General features: G+C 38.9%; 2 protein-coding genes across 2 annotated transcripts; both read left to right on the top strand.

Moving 5' to 3' along the window:
- The first annotated feature begins 11,945 nt into the window (after positions 1–11,945).
- On the top strand, positions 11,946–12,507 carry LOC104589398 (protein RESPONSE TO LOW SULFUR 3-like). Its single transcript, XM_010247712.3, has one exon. The coding sequence runs from the start codon at positions 12,009–12,011 to the stop codon at positions 12,360–12,362; it is 354 nt and encodes a 117-aa protein (XP_010246014.1). The 5' UTR covers positions 11,946–12,008; the 3' UTR covers positions 12,363–12,507.
- Positions 12,508–13,000: 493 nt separating this feature from the next.
- On the top strand, positions 13,001–15,960 carry LOC104589400 (uncharacterized). Its single transcript, XM_010247713.3, has 3 exons — positions 13,001–14,650; positions 14,730–15,135; positions 15,208–15,960. Exons 1-3 carry the CDS (start codon positions 13,888–13,890, stop codon positions 15,209–15,211), a joined length of 1,173 nt encoding a protein of 390 aa, XP_010246015.1. The 5' UTR covers positions 13,001–13,887; the 3' UTR covers positions 15,212–15,960.
- Positions 15,961–16,308: the final 348 nt, after the last annotated feature.

Raw genomic sequence — 16,308 nt, 5'->3', positions numbered from 1 at the left:
TGTTGGATTACGTGTGGGGGGTTTGGGTTTGGGTGGGGCAAAATAGGAATTTTAACTGCACATGATATCATGTTTAAAAATGGATTTCTAAGGGTGGAAGCGTCTTTGTGTGATGAAAATCACCTGATAGGGCTAAAAGCGTGAAGAAGGGGTGTCCACGGTTCGGTTAACCGAATCATGGCCCTTTTTTGTAAATCGAATCAATGGTATCGATTTTTTCATTTTGCCAAACTGAAACCAAAGTGGTACCACCGGTTTCAGTTTTTGATCGGTTCGGTTTTTTGGTTTTTCGATTTTTTTTTTTTTTGTAAATCGAATCAATGGTATCGATTTTTTCATTTTGCCAAACTGAAACCAAACTGGTACCACCGGTTTCAGTTTTCGACCGGTTCAGTTCTTTGGTTTTTCAATTTTTTATATTTAAAATATATATTATATAAATATATGTATAATATTATATTATAAATAATAAATGATATATAATATATTTATAAATAGATCATTATAAATATAATATGAGTATATATTTACATATAATGAATAATCAAATCAATCCGTTGGGTTAATCGCATTTTGCGGTTTAATTTACTCTCGGTTTGATTTTTCGGTTTTTCGATTTTTCATAGACACCCGTAACGTGAAGGGAGGTTTAAGTGTTTAAGAAAAAGGATTAATTACTTAAATATAACCTATAGTTTCAAAAAGTGCCTAAATACATTACATCGTGTTAAAGGTAAATCTTAAAAGAGGGTTAATTATTTAAATATACAATATAGTTTCAAAAATTACATACTGCATCATGTTAAAGATTTAACCCTTTGACAGAAAAACATTAAAAGACAAATATACCCTTGACTCTTTTTTTGATGTTTGAGCATTTCAAAGAGATAGCAGCAAGCTTGGCATGAAGTGTGGATGATATGGATAGCTGCAACTGAATTAAAGGGGTATGCAAATAAATCCAACCAATGAATGTCAATTCCGATTTGTGTCTCACACCAACCTCACAGTGCATTGCAGCTGTGCATTAAGAATATCTTCTCACAAATGATAACATTTTTTTTAATAAGAAATTTTCAATATATGACTGTAACGTACTGTAAGATTGGTGTGAGGCACGTTGTGTGGGAGGATGTTATCAAACCCATAAAGAAGAAGTCCCACAACTAATATAGGAACCCCAACAGGTAGCAGTGTAGCACGCTCTCAAAATAACAAGAAAAATAAGTCACACTCACACCATAGACAAATCTAAAGCAAGAAACAACTAATTAAAAGAAGCAACACCCAACTACATAAACCCTAGCTCAACAAAGAAACTAAGAAAAAAATGAAAGTACATTTACCAGTAAAAAGAAGAAATAGTAAAGTAATTCATGAGATATGCTTAATCAAGCAAGAAGCAATAAGCTGAATATGTGATATGCCTTAAGACAGCTTTATAGATTAAAAATCATGAACTGATTTGGGCATACTAACTTCGACCGGTAGAGATGCACTTGTTCATGATTAGGAATTACCAGCGGCAATGTGTTGGAATCTCGAAGTCCAGGGTGGGTCTTTGATTGTATATAATTGCCAAGGGACCTTTGGAACAAGGTTTTTAAAATTGACCCGGATAATGAATGGGTTAGGGGTTCGATTCCCGGTTCAAACTGTCGGCCTGTTCTAATAAAAAAATTAAAAAATGGTCAAAATCATTGAATGGTTTGAATGGTTCAATCATCCGGGTCAACGATTTGTTGACCAAATCAACATTTTTGACAAAAATCTGGTTTTGGTGAAAAACAGAACCAGTCATCTGACCAGTTCCCGGTTTTTCCGATCCGATCCGGTTTTGAAAATCATGCTCTAGAGTGTAGTCCAATAGGAACTCAAAACATGAGGCTATGTTTAGTTTGAAGGAAAATGTAGGGAAAGGAAAGAAAAGGTAAGGAAACCTTTACAAATCTTGTTCAAGTTTCCTTACCTTTTCCTTTAAACCAAATTTCCTTTAGGAAATTTGGAATGTGAGATGGTAGAATGAGAAGGGATTCTCATCTTTGTTGGCCTCTTTGCTTTGTTAGAGATTTGGGAAAATGAGAAAAAACAAGGGTAAATTATAAACACCCCCTGTACACAAGGTCATGACAATTATCCCTTAAATTTTTATTTGCAACAAAGGCCACCCTATACAATGGGGCCAGTGACAATCAACTCCTGAACATTCATTTGTGACAAAGACACCCAAAACTTTTCACTTTGTAACAAATAACCCCTGGTCATTAAGTCAAATGATGGAATGCAATAAATTACCAAAATACTTACCTGAACTTTTCTTATTTTTTCTTTTTTGCTCTTTTCTCTTAAATTCTAATTGACCCAAAAATACCTCTGTTTTAATCAAATGAAACCAGCTAAAATAATAAGAATCATTTCACTAACATAAAAAAAAAGAAGTTTCTTTAAATTCTTGCATGTTTCATTTCATTGACATGAATGTCTATCTTCATCTTAAAATAGAAAACATTACCCACTCCTTTCTCTAATAAATTAAGAAAAATCAAATGAAGCCTTAAATTTATATCTATCAAAATGAAATCTCTACCATTTCATTTGAATAGAGCAACCAAGAGGACTTTAATATTATATTTAGAAAATTAAGTGAGTCACAAATTGTTGAAATAAATAAGGATAGTTTGAGGATTTAAAAAATAAATAAATAGCTGAATGAAGTTAATTTGTGGAATACTAACAAAGGGTGTATTTTGTCACAAAGTGAAAGTTTAAGGGGGGAGGGGGTGTTTGTCACAAATAAAAGTTTAGGGGTAATTGTCACAAACCCCATAAAAGGAGACACTTTGATGGGGATATGGAGCAAGGAGGGGCCTCAGACGTGGCTAGGGGTGGCAATGAGCCGAGCTTTTCATGAGTTGCTCGAGCTCGGCTCAGCTCGGTTTCAGTCAAGCTTGAGCCCAATTCATTGGCTCGATTAATAAACGAGCCGAGCTCGAGCCTACAAGAGCTTGGCTCGTGAGCCTCATGAGCCGGCTCAAATATAATATATATATATATATAATAAAATTATAGAAAATAATATATATATAATAAAAATATTATAATTATTAATTATTATAATTCATAATTTTTAAATATAAAATGATTTTTTTATATATAATTTTTATTTTTATAAAATATATAATAAATATTTTTATAAATTATAAAATGAGCCGAGCTTGAGCTTATGAACTTTTGACTCAAGCCAAGTTCAAGCTCGAGCATGAGCATTGTAGAATAGTCTCGAGCCGAGCTCGAACCTGGTACTATTCGGCTTAGCTCCGCTCGAATCCACCCCTAAACGTGGCATACATACAAAGGGTTTTGTGGAAATATTAAAAGTCAAGAAATTTTCCTCCAATGTGACCAACTTTTATTGGCCCCAATGCATAGGATTATCAACGGGTCGGGTTTGGGCTGGAACCGGAATTGACTTCAATATGAAATGTTGAGGGCCCGGACCCTGACCCAAACCCAATAGAGTCGGTTCTTAGAAAGGTAGAACCGTACAAGAAAGGTTCTTAGAAAGCTTTATTAGTTCTGTCAATGGGCTGAGTCTAGTCCAGATCAAGGTAGACCCACTTCCGGCCCAATAAGTAAATGTGTGTACCCCCCCCCCCCAATTATTGAAAATACAGTCTGTTAATAGAAATAAATTGATTGAATTCACATCACATAAATTGTTTTTTATTTGCATTGCAAGCATGCTTGATTTTCATGGGTGCTCAGATCTGCTACTAAAGACACCACCCTCATGTACTCATAAGACACATAGAAACTCCAGCCACACATTGGGAACAAATCTCTACATGCATGACAGTTGACATGTTCGATGTGTAGATATAATGTGTTGTGGGTAGCAGATCCAGATTTGTTTCATTGAGGCTGTGTTTAGTTTGAAGGAAAGAGTAGGGAAAGGAAGGGAAAATTAAGAAAACTTTTACAAATTTTGTATAGATTTTCTTATCTTTCCCTTCTTTTCGCTTACCTTTTTCTTCAAACCAAACATAGCATGAGGGGTTCAATCACAATGGTAGGCATACATGATGAACACATTGAGTAAATACTAAAAAAAATTTTGACACCTATCCCTTAAAATATACCCCCAACCTACCCTTGAAAAAGATTAAGAATAACTTTTTATCAAATACTCATTAAACATTGGTTTTGCGTACTAGATCCAAACTCCTTTCACTAACCACTTAAATATAATAATATTCTCTGTCAGGTGACCCTATTTGACACAAAATAGGCTCTCCATTAGTGAAGCATTTAAAGCCTTCATGTGATACAACGTGTCTTATATTTCATTATAATTTCATTTTGCCATTTGGCCATAGATTGAATGAGGACATTTTGAATGAAAGCGAAACAATAATCAATGACAACAGCCCAAACGACCGATCAACTATCAGAGCATGTGAATAGTAGATGAAAACTAGTTACAAAATAATAATAATAATAATTAAATGAAAATGAAAAAAAAAACGGTTTACATTGAAAGCCCGATCGACTATCTGAAATGAATGATAAAACCCAGAAGGAACAGTTGTTGAAACCTCTACAACTCCTTCCTGAAGCTCAAAGAAGGGGTAATTTGAGTTCAGTATGCGATTGTACAATTCAGATCAAGGGGAAAATTTCTCAATGAGTAGAGATAAATACATTTGGGGAATTAATTTATAAATTCTGAAGTAGAGTAAACTGTAAAAAAGCCTTTATGAATTACAATGTTTATAGTGTTTTGTGACCACAAATGTCAGGCTTGCTGCCGGTTGGTACTTCGGGACCAAACTCCTTGACATGTACCGAACATCACATGGGCCAGGCCTAGTTCACCACTGTGGTGTCCTGTCGGTGACACAATGGATGCACTTCCGGGCCGTCGCCATTGCCAGTTGCACCATCTAAACTTTTACTCTTTTTATTCAGTTTCACTTTTGTGGTTTTCCTATTGATAAGGTTTAAAGTATCAATATGATATGTTCCGTATTAGGTGTATCATATCATATCTTTAAGGCTTCGTTCGTTTTTCGGTAAGTTATTTATCGGGTAAATGTAATTATCTGGGTAAGTTTTCCTAGGAAACACTTACCCGGGTAAGTGCATTTATTCATGTTCTTTTATTTTCTAGGTAAATAAGGTAATGACCATTTTAACTATAAAAATTCATTATTAAAAAGGGGTTTTTGTCCCATTCAAGTGTTAGCAACTTTCCCCCTATGTGGAAAAGTTATTTACCCACCCAGGAGATGGGTACCACTTACCCAAGTATGTGGTACTAGGAAAATAAACTTTCAGTGACCCCCACCTAAATCTGAAAAATGAACATGGGATTCTTGGTCAATTGGAACCAAAATCCCATTAACCAACTTTCCCCCCTCCTAAAATCCAAAAAAAGAACACTTCATAAGTGTTTGATACACCAATTTACAGGTGTTTTTGAAAACCCTTTTTATTAAATAATATACATAAAAACAGTTCTAAAACTAAAATTTGAAAAAACATTAAAAAAAATAAAAGGTGTGTGGTTCAAAGTGTGATACATTGAACCATGCTTACTGGAACTTGACGTAGTACGGATTCCACCATGACAGTATGAACAATCTTGAAGCATATAGCAAGGATTACACAAAAGTATGAAGCAAAGAAGGACTAATATGGGATGTCACTGGAGATGACGGTTTCTACTGGAACTAGAACTAGAAGCCAAATGATTGATGGAGTTTGAAGTGGTTCAGACCACTTAAGTATATGTATGGCATCGATGCTACATATGTGTGTGTTGGAAGTATCATTTTCTCAGAAAATAGCGTTTTTTTTTGTTTGGAAACGTTGCTGCTAGGTAGAATGTTTTCTGAGGTAACAACAACACCTTCTGTTTGGTACCAGTGCTCCACATCTGTTTTCAGCATTGGTATCCATTATAGGAAGTCTACATCACTGCTACATCATATTTTTGTTGGCAACAAAGAGCTCCAAATTGAGAAAACGTCGAATTCAGCGTTTCCTCAAATCACGCCTTTTTCAATTTTCAAGACGTGATTTAGAGCACCGTTTTTTATAAAAAAACAATTCCAAACATGTTACCGTCTTCTAAAACACTGATTTTTCCAATATGACATTGACTAAAGCTACAACATGGATGCCAAACACTGCCCAAATCAACAGAAGCATCAACAACAACCACAATAACTACTGAAATTGGGGACATTGTAACAATGGTGTTAGTTGAATCAATAATCAATCGCCTTCAACTATCAGGAAATTTTGAGGGATTAATTTCTATTTTTGGAGGATTCCCCTATGACAATGCAAGAGAAAGTCGTGAAAGACTAAATTCTAAATCATTAAACCTTAAATTCTAAATTATAAATCTTTAAATCCTAAACCCTAAAACTTAAAATGCATATATACTCCAACGTGGTAGGAGCCAAGTATTTTTCCTCTCAACGGTCATCTGTGAGAGGACGTCTCCATGTAATCTATCATGGCCTTTAATTGAAATAGCCATATGGGTTTACTCAGCTTTGTTCATATCAAAAAGAGTTCTGCAAATGCGGAATATGGGAGCAGTTAATCCCAACAAACACATATCTTGTGATTCAATCAATGGCACCAAGGACATTATTGTCTATCAATTTATTCCGTCAACTTTAACGGTAGAATGCTTTTGCATGGTATTTTTAAATAGTTTCGAAAACCACAGGGATCTTTAAATGGTTTATAGAAATCTCAGGGTATATTTAAATAATTTATCTATGATTATTTTAGATGATAATGTTCATCCAATGTGCATCTATCTAATTGGGCCCTAGAGAAAGAACCATGGCCCTTAGCCCAGCCCAGAGGCCAAATCCCTAGACGAAACAACCGTAATTGCTTTTGTTGCAAGGCATGGACCACTTGCCTCAATTAAGCATTTGTTTATTCTTAATGGATGTCTACGTACCAAGTCAATCAACCAGACAACCACAAAAAAAAAAAAAAAAAAACTAAAAAGAATGGGTGAAAGGCTTACGTCTCCCCTTTGCTTTCCAATTTCCAATAGACTTAATTAGAAAAATAGGCCGTTAGCCTGAACAGTATTAATGAAAAGACATTTTTACCCTTTATTATTTTAAGAAAAATCACCAAAATTATGAGAAGAGGGAAAAAAACTCTTGCTAGATTGAAGCGAGCTATTATGCTCCCTTTGCAATTTAAGACTATTGTTCGAGTTTAACGGATTGACAATTTGATTGCCCATTTCAGTGGGTTGCTGATCAAATTAATAGTTTTTGGTAAAGAACCGGATTAGGGGTGAAATAAAAAATATTGCCTGAACAATTTTTGGGCTGAACGGTCCGACCTCTGGATCAAAAATGGTTCGAAAATCATACCTTCATTATCAACTTATCTTTGAAAGCTACACATGTCGAATATCCTATAATTGAGTTTTAGCTGAAACTGAGAACAGATTTATGTTCAATATATAGTAGTGAAACGTGAGAAATTACAGTCACTAATTAATCCAATATTTTATTTAAATAGAAGGACTGCACAAAAACCACAATGAACAAGTAAAAATTTAAAAACCAATCCCTATGGACTCAAACACTTCGTCAAAGCAAAGCGTAACTGAGAGGTTAATTATGATGGACGGTATATACTGAACCTTTCGTTCAAAGCTTTGGTTTGCAATTCAAAGCTTCGGTTGCAATTCAATAGGAAATCTATACAAGATTTGTAGGGGATGTTTGTAACTGTGGCTGTTTTTCTAAAAAACGGTGTTACGTCGGATTCATATGAACGTTTCAATAAATACCCATATATATGATTGTTTCGTTCACACGCTTTTTGAATAAACACAATGTTTCATGCATTGGTGAACCGTTGCTCCTAACGGTTGACTGATTGACGATTATGCGTATCCTATGTGATGCTTATCTGTCAGTACATACATGAAAAACAGTGATGAAAATCATCTTACCAAACAGCATAGTATTGTTCACTCCCTACATAGCAGAAACACTCTCAAACAAAATCATTTTTTTGTAAAACACGAGTCTTAGAAGTATGGGCATTTTTTCTTAAAAATCGGTCTCAAAAAATGTCCACTTCCAAACACCATCGTAAAAATTTTCCTACTTTTTCCTTCAAATCAAAGACAAAGAAAGACAAGAGGCGAAGTGCCATGACCATGAGACTGTTGGATTACGTGTGGGGGGTCTGGGTTTCAGGTGGGGCAAAATTGAATTTTCTAAAAATTTTACCTGCACATGATATTTGATATCACATTAAAAGGGATCTTGACGGATTCTAACTGTGGAAACGTCTTTGTCCGATGAAAATCACACGACAGGGACTAAAAACGTGAAGGGAGGTTTAAATCTTAAGAAAAAGGATTTATTACTTGAATATATCCTATACTTTCAAAAATTACCTCAATGCATCACATCATGTAAGATTGGTGTAAAACGTATTGTGTGAGGAGCTCAATCAAAGTCTCGCAAGTAAAAGGGGTATATAACTACTTTTTATTTTTTTAGGAAATTTAATATTCTGTATTAATTAATTGCTTCTTGTGCTAACCTAACCTCAATTGCTTCTGCCTTCAAAAAAAAATATCAATTGCTTCTTGTGTTGTGTGGCTTAACATTAAGAAAACTAGTTCTTAGAAGCGAGACTGAATAGCAGTAAGCCTCCGTCTTCAATTTACCACCAATTGCAAACGTCAACAGTATCCAAACAATAAGCGAGTCCATCTAGGGGTGTCAATTGGATTGGATTTGGTCCAATCCGATTCAATCTAATGTGAGTCTATTATAAATGGATTAGGTCCAATACAGTCCAGTGAATATTTAGGACCATATTGGACCAGTCCAATTCAATGTTTGGACCATTCAATCTGTTTAAATTTATTTTGATTTAGATTGGTTTCAATTTAAATCTGGTCCATGAACACCTATATTCTTATATTATATCAATGGACTAGATATTAACTTAATCCAACCCAATCCAATATAAATTTACTATGGACAGACCAGGCCCAATCCTTTCTAATAAATATTTTGGACAAGATTGGGGTCAAATCCAATCCGCCATCCAATCCAAAACCGGTCCATTGACACCCTTAAGTTCATTCTTTTGTTTTGAAAGTTGACGTCTAAAATCGTTTCTGAACATTGAATGTATCGCTTACATAAAGTCGTCTTACTCCCAAGTCCCAACCCTTCAACTCATAGGCTTAGCTTGGAAGGAGTGCAAATTCAATAGAGTGCAAAACTTTATATTTTGTATTATTTTTTATGTATTTGCACCATATATATTTGTATTTGTGCTCTCAATTTGGTAGAAATACAAATACAAATTTATAAAGTATAAAACCTTATATTTTATATTATTTTGTCTGCATTTATACCGTACATAACACAACGAAAAAGGACATATTTTGTCCCAAAAAATAAAGCTAAAAGAAAAGGAAAGGTAAAACTAAGTTATGAAAATATTTAATAGGTGTGAAATGGCCCTGAACGATTTTTTCCCCAAGGGATAATCCATTTGTATAATATAGATTTATACATTCATAAGGTTCGCAAATAGGGTTTTACCTCATGTCATTGTGGAGATTCCAAGATCAAGGTTCCCTTTCCCCGAGATTCGCACAGAAGCACGATTTCAACTGCTATCCTGCTTCTACAACTTCTTACAATGCCTTAGTTATAATTCATCCTAATCCCAATGTATTGAACTATAGGTTTGCTGACTTTTGAAACTTCCTTCTTGTGCCTCAGCGATGATTTGTTGTCTCCTTTGCGAGGGCGTTGGTTTGTTGTAATTTGACTACTGAGCAACTGCGCTGTATACGTTCTTTCCAGGGCGAATCATGGCTGAGTCTCTTTCAACACATTTTGGATTTGCAATAGTGTAATTGTGTTATGGTCATTGTTTGGGTTATTGTTGAGCTGGTCAATGACACTATGTAACAAGCTTTTTAAAAATGAATCAGAAATAGAGTCGGTCAGAGGGCTGATTTCCGGTTAAGCAGTTCAACCATTCGGGTCGATCGGTTTGACCTGTGGCATCATAAATAAATTAAAAATAAAAAATATATTTATAAATAATAAAAAATAGTATAAAATTAAATAAAAAACAGAAAAATACAGTAAAATATAAAAAAATAAAACTATCTAAATAAAAAATAATATAATACGAAATACATAAAAAATATAAAAATAAAATATAGAAAAATTTTATAAAATACAGAAAAAACACAAAAAAATAGAAAAATAAAACCATAAAACTTCATCAGTAAATCTCTCTCTATCTCTCTCATTGGATGGTGGAGTAGCTATGACTAATCACTATGAATCCTCCATCTATTTCGTCTGATTTCCACTGCAAATCTACAACATTTTGAAAGGTCAATTACCCCCACCTTATGCATCAATGCCCACCCATGAATTGGCATCAATTCCGAATTGACACCTACCCCAAATGTACTCTAGGCCTATAAACCATCATTTTCCCTTAAATTATTGACAAGTAATGATAAACGTAATAGTGATTAATAGGTGAATAACAGAAAACTAGAAACCCGGTAGAACTATTGTTCAGAATGTGGGGTTAACCCTCTTGTGCCATGCGGTGGCTTATGTGGATTCACACTATTTTATTTAAAGATGGACAGTTTTCAAAAACCGCTTAGGATTCAAGTAATTAACCCAAGCTATATAACCCAAAAAATAAAGAATATATTACATATAAGTGCTCTGTCTAAATGAGATAATGACACTTAAAAAGGCCGAACTTTTAAGTGCAACATTTAGTATCATGATCTTTTATAAATATACACTTCGTTCCAACTCTGTTAAAACTAACATTACATTGGGTATAAAATTATAAAAATGCCTATATTCAAATTTTTCTTTTTTCACTATTATTCGTTATTCCATTCAAATACTTTTATTATTTATCGGAAAGAAGTAAAAATATGGTTACATATGAAAAAAAAAAAGCGAAATAAAATTTAGGAAAATTTTCCAATTAATACCCTATATTTTGGGTTTAGAGTCACTTTGATCTCTCAAAGTTTAAAAAGCGATAATTCAGTATCCAAACTTTCAAAACATGACAACCCATCAGCCGTTAAGTGGCATTTGAAAAAGACACAAATACCCAATATCTAAACATTGACAAAAAATTAACAATCTCAAATCCTTGTCTCTTCTATTCAAGAAAGTTGGGGTCACCATAATACAAACTTTCTTGAATGGGAAAAAGCAAAGATTTGAAATTATTAATTTTTTATCAACGTTTGGATGGTTGATAAAGAAAATTAGATAACACTTGAAGGGCATTTATATCTTTTTCAAATGCCACTTAACGATAGATTAACAGTTAGTTATGACAATTATTGAATTACATTTTAAAAGTTTGGATACTAAATTATTGCATCTAAAGTAAATTACAAGTTACTAATCGATAATTTTCAAAAAAAAATCTAAACAGACAAAGTACTCAATATCTATTTACCCAAAAAAAAAAAAAAAAAAAAAAAAACAGAGTTATCGTCACGGTGATAGTCTGGCTACTTGCCTACTTCCACACGAAAGAAATTTGTCCAGTGGATGTAGTTGAAGTCCGATACTAAGCAACGAATCTATTAATATCTTGATATCTTTGCGTAGTTAGTGCGCAACACGTAGTTAATTTGGTCTTTGCATTACATCTTTCCGTGGGTCCCACCATGAGGATAAAGGTCACCAATCAAGGATATACGTAAACTGGTTGTCTTTGAACGCTCCTTAGAAAACCTCACAAGCCGTATACTGTGCCAACCAGCATTATTGCCCCAAGTATCATAAGATACATTGAACCTGGACATCTCTATTTGAGCTTATAAAAGGAAACCACTCTCTCGTCATTTTGGTACAACTGCTTCTACCGATTTCCCCTGTTTCTCCGGAGGAGATCCTCTGGCACTGGCAATGGCCCCCAGTCTGGCTGCCGTCGCCGCTCCTCCGCCGCCGCATCAGGCCAAGGGAGACTATTTCAAGGAGATGGAAGAGGCGTTCAGGAGGAGATATGAAGAGATGGAGAGGGAACTGAAGAACAGCCTGAAGAGGGAGGCGAAGATGAGGGAGGAGCTGCTGAGAACGTCAGAGAGACTCAGATCCGTGGAAGAGGCGGAGGAGAGGCTCTGCTTCCAGCTGGGAGAGCTCGAAGCTGAGGCCCTCGACCAAGCTCGCGCCTACCAAGCCCAGATCATGTCTCTCATGGACCAGCTCTCCCACGCTCAGAAGCTCCTTCAGGCTACAAACAAAAACAAAGCTCGGGCCTAATGCCAATTACGAAAAGAAAGAGGCGTGTTTGCATATAATCTGCCCTGTGTTTTCTTTCTTTCTTTCTTTTTCTTTTTTTTTTTTTTAACTGAACTCTTCATTTCTATGAAAACAAAACCAGAAATCAGATTTCCTTCTGTATTAATGCGTTTGGTCCGTGGCTTTATTCGTGTTTCCAATCCGGATGAAGGGGTGAGAAATCCTAAATCCAAAAATCCTACTTTTGTGGTTGGCAGTGTCGGTGGTTCCAAACCAGCAATTAATTCACTGGTCCAAAATTACCAAAACTCCTCTTCTGAGAACATCCAATTTGTCGTGTAATTACCCTTGCAACAGATTTCACATGGTTAATAAGAATAACAACCAAAATCCTTTAGAATGGGAATGGGAATGGTATTCTCCATGGGAATTGATGTAGCGCGATCTGGTCACTCCTAGTTGGCAGGGACCTCGTTCCTATCTGGTGACGGACGACACCTGAGAAGGAGAAGAAGATGAAGGATTCCTGGGGAGCTCGCCCGACGGGAACACTCTGATGCTTAAGTTAGAACTCCGTGGAGAGCCTAGAGAGTTGTAACAGAAAATGAGCTAAGAGTGGAGATGTGCACTTACTCAAAAAAATTATTTTCTTGCCCCTTGGAAATCGGGGCCTTTATATACTGATGCTCTGTCAAATCGAGTGTAACCGCCTCTGATTCTCTACTACAGTCGTTATTCGCCAGGCTGATTCAATTGGTGCAGGTAACCGTCGCAGAGTACGGTCCTGTCAGTTGAGAGACGTTATGCAGAGCTGGCGTGCACGACGCCGCTTGACGTGAGACGTGGGCGCAGTCCTCTGGACTGGTAGGTGCAGCGCCGCCAGACAAGAGACGTGGGAGCAGTCTGACAGGCATGGTCTTGTCGGATAAGAAGTTTCCCAAAGACTCTGGGTTACTCAATAGCGAGCTCCTTTGTAGCGAACTGCCTTGCAGCAAACCGTTCTGTAGCGAGTTGTCTTGTGGCGAGCTGTTCAGGTTGGGTTTCAGCGGGCTCATTACGCCGAGTTGTAGCCAAGCTGTCATGCTAAGCTGTCGCTTACGTCGAGTCATGTCCACGTGTCACCTGGTTAGGAGGTCGAGTCAAATCACCCCCATCAATTGCCCCCCACTCCTCGGGCTAAGGGTCTTGCTCTAGCGCGGGGAGTTCACGAAATGACGGGTGGATTTGACTCGCTGTTCAAATTACTCTGACTGACCGCATGTGGCTTTCAGGTTTTTCGGGCACCAAAAAACGCGCCAAACTGCCTTCGGTTTCGGAAGACGTGCGGCCATCTTTATTGCGAGCCGTTGGATTCGCTTCAATCGGAGCCGTTGGCTTTCGAGCACAGTGGCTATAAATAGGAGGGCCCCAAGCCTCATTTTTGTACGCCAACTTGCCTTGCTTTCGGTTTTGAGGTTGCGCATTCGCCTTGTTTGCTCTAGCTCTCCTTGTTCGCGTCGCTTTCTCATTTCATTTTTTTCTGGTGAGTCCTCTGTCTTGTCCAATAATGTCTGGGTACCCGTGGGACGGTAACCAGGGTGAGGTCCCCTCGAGCTCGGGGGGAGCTTGGGGTTTCCCCGAAGGGCGGTCTTTGGAGGCTTGGGAAGCCTCCGGTAACTTGGCTTCCACTTCCCGGGGTCGGGAGCCGGATAGCTTCGGCCCTTCCTCCATGTCTATGGAGAGACTTCAGGCCCTAGTCTTTCATTACAACCTCCCCAGGGATCTTATTTACAGTCTCCCATCCGACAACTATCCCTGGGAACACGATCACGACGAGATCGTGATTTTTGAAGAGCAACTCGTGGCTGGTCTCCGACTCCCTCTACACCCTCTGATAGTGGAGGTTCTTTCCCACTTCAATGTCACCATAGACCACCCGAACTCTGTTTGGAACTTGGTGGGGACTATTTCCCTGTTCTTTGAGTATTGTCTTCCTCTTTCCCTCGACACCTTTGCTTCTATACTGTTGATCAAGAATGCCTACCCCGGAGCCCCTCTAGAAAGGCGCTCTTATTACTTTTCCCCCCGTCCGGGCTTTAAGCTCCTCCACGAGCTGCCTAACAGGATCCCAGCCTGGAAGCGAGGTTATTTTGTAGTTCGCAACCCCAAGGGGTGGCCCTTTCCGACCCACCGGAGGGCCGCCATTCAGGATCCGGGCGTTGACTTGGACCTGAAGGTTCGGGAAACACTGCAGCCCTGGGCAGGGGTCGGCTTTCTCTGTTCGGATGACTTGGCTGAGGACAATCTCGTGCAGGCCGGCCTGAGCCCCGGTAGGTTACCTTTAGGACGCCTTCTCTTTTTTTTTTTTTTTTTTTTGTGAGCTATACTAATGCCTTGTAATTCTTGCAGCCAACATGTCTGGTGAGGATGCACATCACCTGTTGTCGAGTAACCAAAAGCGTAGGGCGAAGAGGTTGCGCCCCAACCAAGCGTCCACTTCTGAGGCCGCCGAGTTTGAGGCTGCAGACCCAGCCTTTGTTCCGCCGCCGGAGGTCCCACCTGTGTCGTTCGAGGGAGTAGCCGCGAGAGGCGGCAAAGAAGAAGAGGTCCCACCCCAGGAGCAGTACCCTCCGGCCGCGCAGTCCGGCCCCATCGTCTTCCCGCGGTTTCCTACCGAGGGGAGGGATGAAGCATCACCAACTTCCTCGTGGCCTCGCGGAGGAGCCGGCAGGCGATCAGTCATGAGGAGATCGCGGACTGGGCCGGGATGCACCCTAGGCAGCTCTCCAAGCTGGCCTCAGCTCACTGCATGGTGGTAAGTGTCTACTTCTTCCCTTTTTCTCCCCCCTTTCTATTTTTTTTACTTACCTCGGCTTTCTATTGGCAGCTAAACTCCGCCATCCACGCCATGGCCTGTCAGGCTGCTATTCACTCCCAGGATGCCACCAAACAGAGGTCGAAAGTGCAGAGGCTCTAACACGAGCTCGACCAGGCCCAGGGTGAGGTCCTCCAGGCTCAGAAGGGGAGCGAGGCCCAGGAGCTACTCATTAAGGACCAGGAAGCGCGGATCTCCCGATTATCTAAGGAGAGCGCCCGTTACAGGGAGGAGTCTTCGAGGGTGACGGTAGAGAGGGAGCTTCTTCGTCAGCAGGTCCAGAGCTTGGAGTCCACGCTCCACGAGCGGACCCGAAACTTCGACGCCGCAGTGGAGGAAGAGCGGGCTAAGGCGGTGGAGGACTTTAAAGAGTCCTAGCAGTTCCATGACCTCCAGGTCGAGTACGGCTCTAAGTCCTACTGCTCGGGGTTCAAGCTTTGCCGATGGCTGGTTCAGAAGAAGTTCTCTGTCCTTAACCTTGAAGGCATGACAATAAAGGACATGGCCCCGGAGACGGCGGACACTACGGAGGAAGAGAAGCCCGACTCCCTGGAGGAGAGCGACGAGGACGTAGAGGTGGTGGGACCTTGAGGCTGGTTGCTCTTTTTTCTTCTTCTAAATGAATCTTTTGAAGTGGTTGTTTCCAGGTGGCTGAGCCCGGTTCTCTCTCTTTTTGCCTAGATGTACTCTCCCGGGCTGTTAGGCCCGGTTTTTTTATAAGAACTAGTAATGAAATGTTCCTCTCTTTTTTGGTAAGTGTTATGCAATTTACTCTTTTGCCGAAGTGACTATTTCACTCGAACTATTAGAGCTAAGTACCCGAAGTGGAGTTTCTCGACTATCGTCACCCCGAGCTGTCTCCCTGTACTTAGTAGGGGTGATTTTATGATGTACACCGAGGTGAGCAACATAGTAAGGCATATGCCCGACCTGTCTACACCTGGGTTACTGAAGTTGAAGTTTGTTGTCCCTAACGGGTCCAACTTGTATACCGGGGCGGGCTATGCATCACAGGATTCACACCCGAGCTGCCTGCGCCTTTGGTACTAATTCTTAGCCTATGTCAATGAAGTGGTTAGGCCTTATACGGTGTCGAGGTCTTCGTTAGCTCGA

This window comes from Nelumbo nucifera, chromosome 4, assembly GCF_055504915.1.
Source record: "Nelumbo nucifera cultivar China Antique chromosome 4, China Antique-T2T, whole genome shotgun sequence".
In the NCBI taxonomy this organism is placed as follows: domain Eukaryota; kingdom Viridiplantae; phylum Streptophyta; class Magnoliopsida; order Proteales; family Nelumbonaceae; genus Nelumbo; species Nelumbo nucifera.
The sequence above is the reverse complement of the archived record's forward strand: the minus strand, read 5'-3'. Positions and strand labels throughout refer to the sequence as shown.

Excerpts from the sequence above, each read along its gene's own strand:
- LOC104589400 (XM_010247713.3), top strand. The coding sequence starts at position 13,888 with ATGTCTGGGTACCCGTGGGACGGTAACCAGGGTGAGGTCCCCTCGAGC. Across the intron at positions 14,651-14,729 it reads GCAGGCCGGCCTGAGCCCCG|CCAACATGTCTGGTGAGGAT; the intron begins GTAGGTTACCTT and ends TAATTCTTGCAG.
- LOC104589398 (XM_010247712.3), top strand. The coding sequence starts at position 12,009 with ATGGCCCCCAGTCTGGCTGCCGTCGCCGCTCCTCCGCCGCCGCATCAG.